Genomic DNA, 16,889 nt, shown 5'->3' on the forward strand with positions numbered 1-16,889 from the left:
AAACAGATTCTCAACTATAGATGGTTCGGAGAGGGGAGGTGGTTGGGGGTATGGGTGAAATAGGTAAAGGGAATTAAGAGTACACTCATCTTTTTTTTTTTTTTTAATGTTTTATTTATTTCTAGGAGAGAGAGAGAGAGAGACAGTGTGAGCAGGGGAGGGTCAGAGAGAGAGGGAATCACAGACTCCGAAATAGGCTCCAGGCTCTGAGCTGGCAGTCAGCACAGAGCCCGACGCGGGGCTCAAACCCACGAACCGCGAGATCATGACCTAAGCGAAAGTCAGACGCTTAACTGACTAAGCCACCCAGGCGCCCCAAGAGTACACTCATCTTGATGAGCAGTGAGGAATGTACAGAATTGTTGAATTATTACATTGTACTCTTGAAACTAACAGGATACTGTATATTAACTATACTGGAATTAAAATTAAAAAACTTTTTATTTTTATTTTTGTTAATGGCAATCTGTTATCAGTAATAATGACTTCCTGAAAGCTCAGATGATGATCAGCATTTTTTTAGCAATAGTTATTTTTTAAGTAAGAGAAGTACATTGTTTTTTAGACATAATGCTATTGCATACTTAATAGAATACAGTATGGTGTAAACATAACTTTTATATGCATTGTGAAACCAAAAAGTTCATTTGACTTGCTGTATTGTAGTATTCATTTTATTGTGATGGTTCGGAATTGAACCTGTAAGATCTCTAAAGTCTTCCTAAATAGATCTAAAGAGAGAAGCTGAGACCAATGAAAAGTAGGTGACTTTAGTACTTCACTTACAATAATGGCTAATGAATCTAGACATAAAAATCAATAAAGAAATAGCTGACTTGAACAACACGATAGATCAATTGGATCTAACAGACATATATAGAACCCTCCATCTATCAAAAGAAAACACATTTTCTCAAGAATACACATTACTCTCCAGGATAAATCATATGTTAGGTTGCAAAACAAACAGAATGATTTCAGTCTTCTTAAATTTGTTAATGAGTATTTTTTCTGAACTATAAATCAACACAGCAAGAAAATAGGAAAATTCACAAAAAATGTGGAAACTAAATAGAACACAGGTGAATAAACACTGGGTCAGAAAGGAAAAGTAATCTACAAAGTATCTGAGTCAAGCAAAAGCAAAAACCCAATGTACTGGGTTTTCCCCTGGGTAGGGAAAAGCACATATTTTGGAAGAATTTGGAAGCATGCTGGGAGTGTCTAACCACAGCAACCCCCCTTGGGCATAAGGTTCCTCCTAAGAATGTAATAGACAATGCTTACTTCCCCTCAAGTTTCCCTCAGGAATTTGATAAAAGATCTAACTAAAAATAAGTAGACCATAAAACATATGACCCACAAGGAATGATATGACCACAGACCACCCCTCATACAATGGAATAGAGCCAATCGGGAATGGACAACTCAGCATCTAGAGTTATCAAGCCAATATGGGTAGAACCTGAGAAGGGTTAAGGGGGAAGTATGGGGGGTGGGGATACACAAAGTTCATTGCCTATGGTCTGCAGGCATTCACTTTTGAATGCACCCTCTCTGTAAAGAGCTTTCATACTATTTTCCTTTCTGCTCTTATACTCGAATAAACTTTTGCTTGCTGCTCATTTTGTGTCCACCTCTTCATTCCTGAAGTGGCGAGACAACAAACCCCAGGTACTGAGGTAAAAAAAAATCCTGCAATAGCATCACAGTTCCAGACTTCAAAATATACTACACAAAACTAGAACAGTGAAAACATTAAGGTACTGGCATAAAAACAGGCATCTAGACCAATGGAGTAGTACAGAGGTCACAGAAATATATGCATACGTCTATAGTTAACTGGTCTTAAACAATGGTGTCAAGAATACACAATGGAAATAGAACAGTTTCTTCAATAATGGTGCTGGGAAAACTGGATAGCCACAAACAGAAGAATGAAAGTGGATTCTTATCTTAAACTACATATAAAAGTAAACTCAAAACGGATTAAAGACCTAAACATAAGACCTGAAAATCATAAAACTCCTAGAAGAAAACAGAGAGAAAGCTCCCTGACATCAGTGTTGGCAATTGTGTATTGGATATGATACCAGAAGCACAAGTAACAAAAGTTACAAGTGAGACTACATCAAACCAAAAAAACCTCTGGACAGCAAAAGAAATGAGTAAAAAGACAAACAATGGAATGGGAGAAAATCCTCAAAAATAATAATAATAATGAGTATATACCCAACATGTATAAGGAAGTCATATAATTCAAGAGCAAAAAAGAAAAGATTAAAATAATGGGCAAAGGACCTGAACTGACATATCTCAAAAGAAATCATACAAAAAATAAGGATATGAAAATGTGCTCAACATCACTAATTATTAACCACAAATCAAAACCACAGTGAGGTATCACGTATTAGAAATGGTGATTATCAAAAAGACAAAAGATAACAAATGTTAGATGTAAAGAAAACATAACTCTTGTACACTGTTGCTGGGAATGTAATTGGTGCAGCTGGTATGGAAAACAGTATGATTGTTTCTCAAAAAACTAAAAACAGGACTACTCTAGGGGCAGCTGGCTGGCTCAGTTGGTAGAGCATATGACTCTTGATCTTGGGGTTGTAAGTTCAAGCCTAATGTTGGGTGTTGAGATTACTTGAAATCTTAAAAAACAAAACCAAAAAACTACCTGATAATTCAGCAATTTCATGTCTGGGTATATATCCAAAGGAAATGAAATCAGGGTCTCAAAGAGATATCTGCACCCCCATGTTCACTGCTGCTTTATTCACAATAGCTAAGACACAATCTAAATGTCTGCTGATGGATAAATGACTAAAGATGTATGTATACATGCATATACACACAGACACATACACACACAACACACATAGAACATTATTTAGCCAAAAAGGGAAGGAAATCTTGACATTTGCCCCAACACGGATAAACCTTGAGGGCATTGTGCTAAATGAAATAAACCAGACACAGAAAGACAAATATTGTTTCAGTGGACCTAAAAGAGTCAAATTCATAGAAAAAGTGTTCAATGGTGGTTTCCAGGGGCTGGGAAGATGAGGAATCGGGAGATGTTGGTCAAGGGGTATGAAGTTAAGTTATGCAAGATGAATAAATTGTGGGGATCTAATTACAGCAATCTAAGTATAATTAATAAGACTGTATTGTTTACTTGAAATTTGCTTAGAGGGCAGATTTTAAGTGTTTTCACCACAAAGGAAACAAAGGTAACTAGGTTAGGTCATGGATATGTTAATTAGTCTGATTGTGGCAATTGATTCACAATATGTACATATATCAAAACATTAAGTTGTACACACCTTAAATATACAATTTTTATTTGTTATTATATTATCAGTAAAGATGGAAAAAATACACAAAAGCCATAACCAGACATTTTCCTACTTAAGGATACATAGATGAAATATTTAACATCACTAGCCATTAAGGAAATACGAATTAAGACCATGATAAGCTACCACTAGACACTCATTACAACTACTAATACAAAAAATAGTGATGATACTAAGTACTAGGAAAAATAGGGAGTAACTGGATTTCTCATACACTGCTGGTGGAAACACAAAATAGTATACCCATTCTAAAAAATAGTTTGGTAGTTTGCTAACGAGTGAAACATATACTTACCATACAACCCCAATCATACTCCTAAGCCATTTATCCCAGAGAGAAAGTAATTTATGTTCACACAAAAACTTGAACATGAATGTTCAGAGCAGCTTTATTTATAATAGCCCCAAATTAGAAACAACCAAAATATCTTTCAATATGAGAATGGCTAAATATACTATGTTATATTCATACGGTGGAATACTATGTAGATGCAGAGAATTTCAGTAGTTGGTAGAGAAACTGTTGGATGGTGTGGGAAAGAAGATGGGTATGATTATAAAGAAGCAGCAGGAGAAAAATCTTTGTGGTGATAGGACAGTTCTGTATCTTGATTGTTGTGGTGTTTACAAAAATCTCTAATTGTGATAAAAGGGCACAAAGCTATTTATACACACTGGACCAATGTTTAATTACTGGTGTTGATATATTACCGTTATCTAAGATTTGAGCATTGGAGGAAATGTGCAAAATATAAAATTGTGCCAATTACTGTCATATAAAAAGGTTTTTAAAAAGTATATGTAAAAATCAAAAATAATCAGAAAACATTTGCTTAAGAAGGCAAGACAAAGATAGAGGAAAAAAGTTTGTAAAACATATATTAGACAAAGGTCTGAACTTCTGAGAAGATGAAAAAACCCAAAAAACTTAAAAAAATGAGCTGAAGATGTGATTACTTCATTAAAGGAGATTATTATTGGTAAAAAAAGCACATGAAAAGAGGCTTAATAAAGTTAGTCACCAGAGAAACACAAATTAAAATGCCATAATAACTAGATACTAATTAGAATGGTTAAAAATAATAAGACTTACCAAACCAAATGTTGGTCACCAAAGAGCAGTGAGAACACTCAGACATTGCTTATATGCATGAAAAACAGGAGAGCCAACTTGGAAACATTTGGCAGTTTCTTATGAAGTAATATATAAACTTCTCAGAAAACCCAGCAAATCTAATCCTAGGTATTTACACAAGGGAAATGAAAACATATTGAAACAAAGACTTATATGTAAATGTTCATAATAGCTTGAGTCATAATAGCCCAGAACTGGAAAAAAACCCAACCAAAAGGATGACACAGATCCATGAGTCTCCAAAGCAGTATGCTAAATGAAAGAAGCTAGACAAAAGTGACTATATACTTTATGATTCCATTTATATAAAATTTGAGAAAAGGCAAAGTGCTTGCAATAGAAAGCATATCAGTGATAGCTGGGGGTCTGAGAGGCAGGGATTGAGGTAGGTGACTCAACGCAAAAGGGTACAAGGATCTTTTAGGGATGATGGAAACATTCCAAATTATGAGTCCTATGATGAAAATGTACTATGTAATTTTTCACAACTCACTGACGTGTACACTCAAAAGTCCTGAGTTTTATTTTCTATTAAACACACCTCAGCAAAAGTGATTAATATTTTAAAAAGGAAAAAGAAAAAAGCTGACAGGGAGTCACATGGTAAGGTGTGCTTACCCACTGAGACCAGGTGGCTGTAGTTCTCCAGCATCACATCTCTGTACAGAGTCCTCTGAGCAGAGTCCATTTGCTGCCACTCCTCCTGAGTGAACTCCACAGTCACGTCCTTGAATGACACTGATGCCTGTTAACAGCACAATTCTAATCAATCTGTCCAGAATCAGGGACATGGAAAAAACTTTTGGAAACTAAGTCTTATTATGTTTACTGTTTAGAGTTTAAAGCAAAATGCTATGAAGGATATGATTATCATGGCCCTAATTCAGTCTTATATTTTGGGGATATGCACATGATTAGTAAAAAAAATATATTCTCGTGCTCGGATTTATTTATATTTGCTTTTTTTTAAAGTTTATTTTGAGAGAGAGAGAAAAAGAGAACGAACATGTGCACGCACAGGTAAGAGGCAGAGAGAGAGAGAGAGGGAAAGAGAGAATCCCAAGGAGGCTCTGCTGTCAGCATAGAGCGTGACACAGGGCTTGAACTCACAAACCAAGAAATCATGACCTAAGCTGAAATCAAGAATCGGAGACTTAACTGACGGAGCCATCCATGCTCCCTTATTTATATTTACTTTTAATTTACATACATATATTGTCAGTTAATATAATAAGAAAGCTTAATGTCTTATTTTTTAGGTAAAGTTATTACAAATAGGATTCCTGTATACATTTCCCATTCACAAACAGATTACACTTAGCAGTCTGTACAGTATACACATCCCAAGCTGGAGATCTGTGCTGGGGTAATAGAGAACCAATGAAGAGATACATGTAAGACTGGGGAAGTATTTATACACCACCAGATTCATATTTCAGGAGTAATGCTTTAGAACAGGATTCCTTCAACCTGGCACTACCAACACCGTGGACCAGATAATGCTATTTTTGTGGAAGACTATCCTGTGTATTTTAGGATTTTAGTCTCCTACTGATTAGATGCCAGCAACATCCTCAGTTGTAACAATCAAAATACCTCCAAACATTGCTAAATGTCTTCTGGGGAGCAAAATCGACACCAGTTATGAACCATTGATCAATATTAACAGTGGACAATGTCTTAAACAGCAAAACAAAGACCCAATTTAAGAGATGAATTATACTCAGGCAAAGATGAAGAATAGGAAACTAATTCTTATAAGAAACAAAATCTGGTTATTATTTTTCTGTGCAACTATATACACAGATGCTGCACAAGCAACTGGGTAGATATTGATGTCATATGCAGAGATGTGAAGAATAATTAAGGATCAGAGGTTGGGTCACAGTGAGGCAAATGTTCTTCATTTGCACTCAAAATACCTAGGGAACATACAGATGGAATTATTTATTTCATTGTTGGTTGCATGATTTTCTAACAGAGAGAGGTCTAAAATGAAAATAAGGATTTAGAAGATATAGGTCATTAAGATGATAACTGAAGTTATCAGAGAAAAAGGGATGGCTCAAAAAGAACAAAGAATCAGGAGAGAAAAGCACTATGTAGGGAATTCAAGAGAATACCAAAATTTAAGAGGAAGGTAGAAAAAGAAAGGCAATGAAGGCTAAGAAAGAATTCTGAAATGGTAGAAAGAGAAATTAGAAAGATTAGAGTACTGGAAATTAAGAGAAAAGAGAATTATAAGCATGACTCCTCTAGTTCAAGGTTATAGACCAAGCATATCCCTGCCTTTAAAACCAGTCAGGTAAAATACAAAACCTACTATAAAAGCATGACAAAAGAGGAATACAGAGAAATATCCCAGCAGAAGTCCGGAAAATTTGAACAAATTCTGGAGGATAGAGGGTAAGATTGTATTAGATAAGCAAAACAGGACAATGCTGGTCACAATCTAATACAAACACAGAAGAGGGCAGAAGTGGCAGGGAAATGATAAGAGTGTGAAAAGACATCCAAGGTTAAACTGAATAAGACATAGAACCAAGGGTGTAATAGGAAGAATTATTAACAGAGTAAATTTCCTATTTGAATACAGGTGATATCATTCAAATGTATGAAAAAAAGCTGGACACAAAAATATCATAGGGTAACTAGATGGCCATCTGGGAGAAGCATAATCTATATCTTGTACTACAGAGCAGAATAAAAAGTAAAATGAGGGCACCTGGGTGGCTCAGTAGGTTAAGCATCCAACTACAGCTCAGGTCATGATCTCATGGTTCATGAGCTTGAGCCCTGCATCAGGCCCTCTGCTGTCGGCATAGAGGCTACTTCAAATCCTCTGTCCTCCTCTCTCTGGCCCTCCCTGGCTCATGCGTGTGCCTTCTCTCTCTCAAAAATAAATAAAACATTTAAAAAAATTAAAATGTATTCAAGATCTTAATGTAAACAATAAAATCAAATTCCAGAAGACTACACAGAACAATTATTTTACAATGTTAGAGTGGGAAACACCCAACTATGACTGAAAATCTGGGAATCATAAATGAAAAAAACTGCTAAATTTGACATAAAAATTAAACACCTTTATGACAAAAAAATCATCAGCAAGGCAAAACTACAAAAAAACTTCAGGAAAATTGGGCAATTTATAGCACAGAAAAGAGCTATAATGATATATTGGATACAGTAATTAAAATCAGCACATCAACAGGAAAACAGGCAAGGGATAAATAGTTCAACAAAAAAGAAACATAGATGAATTACAAACAAACAAAAAAATGTTTCACACCTCACTCATGAGAAGAAAAGGGCTTATAAAATGAGAGACTGTTAAGATCACATTGGTAAAAATTTAGTAAGCTGAACAGCATGCTCTATTTGCAAGGCTATAAAAAAGAAACACACACTCTCAGACTGTTGGCTCTACCTTAAATTACATCCAGAGTTGGACCACTTCAAAGTTACTAACACCCTTATGATCATCATTTCTTGATAGGATTATAGAATAGGTTCCTATATTGTTCCTGCTTCTAGTCTAGAGTCTATCTTCAGATAGTAGACAGTATTATTCTTGTAAACTTAGTCAACACTACCCTTTTGACATAAAAGGATAAAACCCAAACCCTCAAAACCCTCCATTTCACCTAACTAAATGGAAAGAGATACTGTGTTCATGAACTGGAAGGCTCATTACGATCAAGATGTTAATTCTTCCCAAGTTGATCCAAATTACAGATTCTATGGTTTCAGAGCAATCAAAATAAAAATCTCAGCAGGCTTTTTTTGAGATAGACAAGCTGATTTTCAAAACTTTCTACAAAGAAGCAAAGGACCTAGAATATCCCAAACAATTTAGAAAAAGAACAAAGTTGGAAGGCTCACATTATCGGATTTGTTCAAGAGTTACTGTAAAGAGACACTCATCAAGACAGTATGGTATTAGCAAAAGGATTAACACAAGTCATCAGAAATGAAGAGAGTCCAGAAACAGGCTCACACATGCATTACTAATTGGTTTCCCACAGAGATGCCAAGGTAACTCAATGGATAAAGTATATTTTTGTCAAGACAGAATGCTGAGAGGTGGGTATGCAAAGGTAGAGATCACAAATGTGGCAAGCATATGTTCTTCTATTCCCAATATTTAGAGTCTGCTGCCAGCACAAAATATTAAGACCCTCAGACCCTGAAATTCTAGATTTCAGATTGGGCCAACTAGAACATATTTTGTCTTTTTCTGATTAGCAGTGTTTATGCTAAAATAAAATTCAAAAGCTGACCAAAAAAGGAAGTACTGATATAACAGATAAAGATTTTTGAATCCTAAGAGAATACTATTAGTAAGTACATGGAAATACATCTAAAAATGCAAATAAAAATGGACAATTTTCTATGAAAATGTAATGACAAAAATTATATTAAGAAAAAAATACAGGACACCTAGCTGGCTCAGTCGGTTAAGCGTTTGACTCTTGATTTTGGCTCAGGTCATAATCCCAGCGTCATGGAATTGAGCCCCTTCCCTGGGCTCTGTGCTGAGCATGGAGCCTCTTGAGATTTCTCTTTCTCTCTCTCTCTCTCTCTCTCTCTCTCTCTCTCTCTCTCTCCCTCTCCCTCTCCCTCTCCCCCTCCCTCCCTCCCTCTGCCCCTCTCCTTGCTCACACACACACTCTCTAAAATTAAAGGGGCAGGGGGAGGGAGCTGCAAGTCTTTAAAAGAAAAAAATACAAATACAAATCCAGTAGAGTGTTATGACTAATAAGTCAATAACCAAACTATCCATACAAAAAAAACCTTCGTAAGGTCCAACTTTATAAGTAAATTTTACAAAATCCTCATGTAATATAATTTTGTCACTTAAGTTACTAGAAAAGAAAAGCAGAAAAGTTCTCCACTTACTTTCATGAGACTATGGCCATGATACCATAATTGAACAGAGAAACAAGAAGGTAGAGCCTAAACCAACTTGTGGATACAGAAACAAAAATCCTGAATATAGTATTAGCAAAAACCCTGAGGAAAATATGTAAGAAGCAACTTAGCACACTTGTTAGCAATGAGGGGCTATACAGGAATTCAAGTTAAAATTAGAAAATATATCACACTATTGACAGTATTTCTAGATTAAAGGAAATAAGCTATAGTTTTATTCTAATACATACACAAAAGGTAATCAATAATTCAGTGCATATTTATGACTAACATGGAATCTTTGCAAACTGGTACATGGAGGGAACTTAACCCTACCCTAACAAAGGTTCCCTACCAAAAGCTGAGGGCAAACTTCACAGTTGATAGTAAAACAGTGTATATTTTTACTCAAGATTGAAGTGACCTATTTCTTTAAAAAAGTTTTTTTTAATGTTTATTATTTATTTTTGAGAGAGACAGAGTGTGAGCAGGGCAGGGGCAGAGAGAGAGGGAGACACAGAATCTGAAGCAGGCTCCAGGCACAGAGCACAATGTGGGGCTAGAACTCATGAACCATGAGATCATGACTTGAGCAGAAGTAGGACCCTTAACTGACTGAGCCACCCAGGAGCCCTTGTGACCTATTTCTAGTTCTCCTTTTCCATTTAATGCACCGATCCTTCTAAACCTCATAAATCCAATACTAAGTGGGGAATAAAGGAAGAGCTCACCTGAGGTGTATTCATTTTCTGTGGCTCTTGGGAGAGTGCAGAGAACTGTGGTCCAGCTGAAGGGACAGAAAGAAGACAGGGGTCTTGAGATCTGACCTGTCTTACAGCTCCTACCTTCACTTCCCCAAATCTCAGCACCCCAGTCAAGGATCATCCTCCCCATAGGCATGGGGCCCTCTGGATGTTGAAAAGGCATGAGAAGAAGGATCATGTACAGGCAGTACCACCTGTTTTTGTGTGACTCGGAAATGATCATGGGCTTTATTAAATCTGCAGTTTTATACTGAGTGAACATAAACTATGATTTAACAATAATGCAGGTGTCCTTCCGACTGACACAAAGAAAATCAACAGATTAGCTGAACTAAAGTACACCAAAGGATGAGACACTACTCTTTCAGTAAAATTAACTTAGTAAATACTCAGCATGCATCATTTACATTATTTTTCTCAGTAATATTATTTACCGCCTGGTATAGATAGACCACAGCAAGCCTACTAAAAGACATGGGCTGCTTCAAGACAGGAAGTTTTGTTTGTTTCGGCTGTGATGTATTTTTCAAAAGTCCCTTTTGATAAGATGTTTTTGGTGACTTATGTATGAAAGTGTTAACGGTACTCTTTTCCTTCTCTCTCACAAACTGGGTTTTCCCAGATAAGTCACTCAACCTTTTAGGTTCAGTGTCTTTAAAGCTTTCAAAAGAGAAGCAGGTAACTTTGGAAAACACTTCTCTCATTACAACTCTGGGATCCTGTGAGGATAATGTCATTAGTGTCACATGTGGTGATGGACAGGTGTGACAGCAGTGCAACATCTGTAGAGTGGGGGCCATTTAAGGGAAGCAGAATTTTCTCCCTCTGCCTGGTTTAGGGTACCCCCAGACCTTGCCTTCACAAGCTCTCTAAGAAGTGGCCTCTCCTGAGTAGCCCCTGGACCACCCCAGCTCACCTCACTCTTCTCAAGGCTGCCCTCCCCCTACTGTCACACAGGGTGGTGGCTTCTGAAGGTGATGTCATCACTAAGTGTAGCTTATTCTGCACAAAGGGATCAGGAACTGCTTCTGGCCCTGCAAATCTAGGATCTGCTCCTTTCTGCGCCCTTCTGTCTCTTTGAAGCTCCAGAGAGAGGTCTAAGGTCAGAGGCGTGCTCTCTTCCAGGTAAGACTCCTGTTCACCCAGGTGCCCTGCTTCCTACCTTACAAGGGTTTGCTTTGTTTGAAGGCAACTGGGACACGGACCTAAGAAATAATTCATTTGAGGGGCAAAACTCTTGGAACTCATTATAATATCAGACTTAAAGACAGCCTTACAATGCAGAAGGAGTCAGGAATCTCTGTCTGACCCAACGGACTTGAAGAGACACTAAAAATCTCAGAATACATTTGACATATTGTCAGATTCCATCTACATTCACTTTCCCTTATATCCTTGGGAATTTGGGGACAGGCCACTTTGCTAAGTGCTGTGAAAGCTGCAATGCTGGTTTTAGGCAAATGTGATATTTAGACAATGCCTGAGGTTGGAAGTAAAGCACCCCTGCCCTGGTATCCAAACTTCCTCACAGCTAGTTTGTGACTTGCCCACATCGTTCCACCAAGCTAAGCCTGAGGGTTGTTTTTTTTTTTTTTCAGTGGTTGTGAGGTTACAATAAACCATCCAATGAAAAGAACACAGTGTCTTCTAACTATAAGAGCAGTTGTTATTTAATCAGTGAGTAGTGCTCGGCACTTATCTAAATACTTTATAAGTGATGACTTAGATCTAAGTTTCAAAACAACACCATGGGGCAGTCATATTAATACCATTTTGGATGAGAAACCGGACTCTTAGCCAGATTCCTTCTATCGCCTCTGCTGAAATGTACCCTGGCCTTTTCTGGCTCCGCGGCTCAGGCTCTCACGGCTGACTTATGGTCATCAACAGCGTTATAAACGCACTTTCCTTCCCCACGCCACTAAGTCGGGCAGCAGGCCGGCCGGACCACACGGTCCCGGCACACCCAGGCCCTCATCTGCACACCCAGGCCCTCATCGGGCACCTGCTCAGGACCGGGCTCGGCCCTACCGGCGCGCCCCTCGTTCGAAGGCCGGGGTTCTCCAGTCTACGCCCCCACCGGCCTTCCGGCGGTCGAGGGTCGGCCGGGGCGCCTACCAGGGGTATCCCAAAGATTTCCCGCTTCCAACCCTAGACGCAAGCGCACCCCTCCCATGGAGAGCTCCCCTGCACTCTCACCCCAGGTGCGCATCCTTTACTTTCGGAGCAGACCTGGGGGCTCCCAAATCGCTGGCCTGCAGTCCCGAGACGAATGAGAAGGCGGGGCAACGACTGCCATTGCGCAGAAGAGGCCCGAATATTCTTCCCAGAGTGCTGCGCGAAGCCTAAAGATTCAGGACTACATTTCCCATAGATCTCCATGGCCACTTTTGAAGCTACTCTTTTGGTTTCCCGTATTTTAGAAAGCTGGAAGATGGTGTTCTTAATAATCTCCTGCCCAGGTTCTCTCCGAGGTCAAAGAGGTTAAGGGTGAAGCTTGAATAGAGGGTGCTCCGCTATTGGCGATCGATTGAAATAGTGTTTTCCCCGTTAGGTTATTTGGAGACAAGCGGGAAATGTGAATATGGATTGGATATTGAAAATATTAAAATGATGGTTACTTAGGTGAAGTGTGAAAAAAAATTGAAGTTATGTAGGAAAATTGATTTTGTAAAGAAAAAAGCCATGAATATTGAGATTTTTTAGGATTGAAATGATATAGCTGTAAAATTATAATTTTATAATTTTTCGACCTGGGACTTCCACCGTGTCCCTTTGCTGCCACCGGCCTTGGTGCCCTTAGGAGCCCAGTGTAGAGGTTCTACTGGAGGGTCAAGACAGGTGCTGTACGTGTAGATGTATATAGGAAAGCTGTTGGTTTTTATACATTAGCATTGTTGAATTCTCTTATTGCAACAAATTTTTATGTTATCTTGGATTTCCATGTGCATAGACCAGTTTGCTTGTTCTTGTTGACATTTATAATTCTTTGTCATTCTGTAAGGAATTACAAATAGAAGCATAAACATGCTGCTCAAACTATATTAAAGCAATCAACCATAATTGACTTTGACATAAAATCAATAATTGAGAGAAAGCAGTCACTACATATATTCATATAAGAAAAATTTATTGCTAATCTGCTGTGCAGGAGACATCATTCTAGATGCTTGGATAGCAAAATCAAATAAAAGAGATCAAATTTCCTATCCCCATGGGCTTTGTGATCAGAATTGTTTTGATCACGAGGAGACTATTAGGTCCCCTCAAGAAAGAGGTGTCAATTGTCAAGAAACAATAAGACCTTGAGAAGAGTTTGATAAACAGGGCTTTTGAAAAACATGGGTAGGGTTGGTAAAGTGTCCTGTAACTAGTGATGATAGGGAGGCATTATCACCACCAGGCCCATAGTGACTATAGGTAATTACCAGAATCTGTCAGAAAAGGCCTCTCTCATGAGAGCTGTGGCCTTATGAAGAGAAATATTATAATGGCCATTACATGGCTCAGCACAGAGAGCCAAAGGAATAAATACCCAAATCTCACTTGTACTCTTCCCTCCAGTGCCCTATCCTCAGTTAAGTATTTATAAACCTCATTCAATACCTATTCCTAGAATTCCATCCACATATATCTTCTCCAGACCTTTTTGTCATCAAATTTCCAGTCTTATTCTTGCCTAGCACCCTCCTACTGAACAATTCATTGAGCTACTGGACATGAATCAATAAAATATCTAAACTCAAGACATATCTCTTCTTCACAAAGTGAGCAACTAAATATACCTACTTAAATTCTGCCCACTGGGAAGATTTATTTTCACCACACATTTCAGAGCTACCCCTAAGTGAGACTGTAATCGCAGAAGCCATATTTTCAATAGTGACACTCTACATTGTAGACTCAGCTTGAAGTAGATTCGACTGGTATATAGCCACAGGTCTCCCTTGGGGACTTTTTGGGAATGATTAATTGTATGTGCTTGTGACTAAGTTATCAAGAATTTTGTCAAAGGGACCCAGTCTGCCCTTCAGTCAAAGCCTCCTGTCTGTAAAGTAGGAGATATCAAGGACTGGGAAAGAGGATTTGAATCCCTGTTGTAATGACTTGTATTAGTTTTCTTCCCATGAGACCCAGAATTTCTTTTTTTTAAAGTTAGTTAGTTAGTTAGTTAGTTAGTTAGTTAGTTAGTTTAGAGAAAGAGGCAAAGAGAGGGAGAGAGAGAGAATCCCAAGCAGGCTCTGCACTGTAGGTACAGCAGAGGCCACCAACACAGGGCCTGCTTTCATGAGCTGTGAGATCAAAACCTGAGCCCAAACCAAGAGTTTGATGCTTATCCAGCTAAGCCACCCAGCTCCCTGCCCCAAGACCCAGAATTTCATATATAGATGTATATCTTAAGAAATATCTTAGTAAGATGACCATCTACTTCATTTCAATGGATCAAAGAGCCACCACTGCAGATCCCTTCAGATCACCAAAAAGATGACTTCATATGAGAACTACTCAGAGAGCTTTTGAAAAATATTTGTCAGATTCCCATTATGGAAACACAGGCATATCTCACAGATATAGTGCTTTTGGTTCCAGACTACCACAATAAAGTGAATATTGCAATAAAGTGAATCAAATGAATTTTTTTTGGTTTCCCAATGTATAACACTTATGTTATGTTTATACTATATTGTTGTTTGCTAAATGAGCAATAGCATTGTCTTAAAAAACAATTTACATATCTTAATTTAAAATATTTTATAGCTAAAAAATGCTAACCATCATCTGAACCTTCAGCAACATGTAATCACTGATCACAGATCACCTTAACAAATAGAATAATGAAGTTTGAAATATTGTGAGAATTGCCAAAATGTGACACAGAAGCATGAAGTGAGCAAATGATGTTGGAAAATGGTGCTAATAAATACACTTGCTCAATGCAGGATTGACACCAAACCTTCAATTTGTAAAAAACACAGTATCTGCAAAGTGCAATAAAGTGCAATAAAATGAATTATGTCTGTATATATTTCATTGGTATGAAATGCACCATGGGATGCTCCTGAGTCCACAGTGAATACACATGTATTGATAAATTTGGCCTTATCCAAAACCAATTCATCCTTCTTGGTCTAATATCCTAGAATCCACCTTTATATATGCCACCTACTTTCTGCTTGTACTATTGAGCAAGATCTTGAGTTCGTGTGTGTGTGTTTTACTTTCTGGATTAATCAATTCTCGTTCTGAACACAGCTGGGTTTTTATTCTCACTACAGGCATGGAACCAGCAAGAGAGGTTGTACAGGTAAAGTCTGAGGACAGTGTGCATTCCTTTTCAAGGATATTAGGTCCACCCCTTAGGATTTAGAGAGAAAGAGAAGAGAACCACTGTGAGAAGTCAGTTAACCTCACTTCTTTTTCTCAGCTCCTCACAAACAGTGATTTTAGTAAACCTTAAAAGCTTTGAAATTGCAGAGTGTGCCAAGTACAATGAAATCTGAACTAAGCCTCAAAGGCCTAATTTGCTTTTAATCATAGTTGTACACCAAAGTACACCAAAGGCAAAATGTACAGAACAGAGAACAGCTATTCTGACCAACCACTGGTAGATGTTTGACCATATCCTTCTCTGATAATAACTTTGGGCTTCCTGGATGTTTGGTAATCTGCCCTAAGTGACATCCACTATACCAGGGATTGGGGGAGAAGGGATTGGGGGAATGGCATCCATTCCCATATGGGTAGTGATAATTTTATAAATTACATTACAGAACTGTAATGTCTCTCTTGAAGATATTTTTGTATTCAAACATCTGAATGAGTACATGACATGATCCATCTATTGAGATCCCAAATATATTGGATCACTTTTTAAACTGTTGAGTCAACTCCATCTTGGACTCTCCTTCTTGATTTCTGTCATTATAGATTTGTTTTGTCCTCTCTAGAGATTCATGCAAAAGGAATCACATAGTGTATATTCTTTTGTGGTGGCTCTTTTTTTAAATCTTAGGGTAATAATTTAGAAGTTCATCTTATAGTTGAATTCTAGCAATGCTGAAACAGACTCACACAGGGAGAAACAACTGCTTATGAGATCAAAAGGTACTCATTGTGCCCAAGGCCTGAATCTGAAGACATGTACTCATTCTGATTTCCTAGTTCTTAGACTTTCCCAACAAATGTTTAAAATTTCATCAAATATCCTTCCACAAATTTTGGATACAATATCAACTGTAATTATTTGAAGAAATAGTGGCCTCAAAATACCCAAAGATGTTAAAAAATATTAACTTGCACATCCAAGCTTAATGAACCATAATTAGGACAAATTCAAAGAGATTTATACCCAGACACATCATAGCCAAAGTGTTGAAAGCCACACACACAGAGAGAAAAAAAAATCTTAAAAGAAGCAAGAGAAAAAGAACTTAATGTGTGCAGGATGCATCAATATAGATAATGTCTATGTTCCCATCAGAGAAAAATGACCCTAGAAAGAAGTGGAATGATATATTCAAAATACTGAAAGACAAACTGCTAATAAAGAATTTTATAGCCAGTGAAACTATCTACCAGTTATGAAGGTAAAATAAAGACATTCCAAAATTTAAAAAGACAGAGAGAACTCCTGATATCAGAACTGATTTATGATAAATACTAAAGAAAATTCTTTGGAATATAGAAGAGAATGACACCAGATGGTAG

The 16,889-nt window shown here is 37.6% G+C and overlaps 1 protein-coding gene across 1 annotated transcript in view; it reads right to left on the reverse strand.

The window, feature by feature from the left end:
• ZNF782 (zinc finger protein 782) overlaps positions 1-12,465 on the reverse strand; it is a 49,348-nt gene extending 36,883 nt beyond the window's left edge. The window contains exons 1-3 of the mRNA XM_077749543.1: positions 12,381-12,465; positions 10,149-10,204; positions 5,122-5,248 (exon numbers count right to left, since the gene is read on the reverse strand). Of these exons, the coding sequence (XP_077605669.1) occupies positions 5,122-5,248; positions 10,149-10,204; positions 12,381-12,393 (196 nt within the window). The 5' untranslated portion in view covers positions 12,394-12,465. The remainder of the gene's footprint in view (positions 1-5,121; positions 5,249-10,148; positions 10,205-12,380) is intronic.
• Between the last annotated feature and the right edge of the window lie 4,424 nt (positions 12,466-16,889).

Source organism: Crocuta crocuta, unplaced genomic scaffold, assembly GCF_008692635.1.
Source record: "Crocuta crocuta isolate KB4526 unplaced genomic scaffold, BGI_CrCroc_1.0 scaffold99, whole genome shotgun sequence".
Taxonomy (NCBI): Eukaryota; Metazoa; Chordata; class Mammalia; order Carnivora; family Hyaenidae; genus Crocuta; species Crocuta crocuta.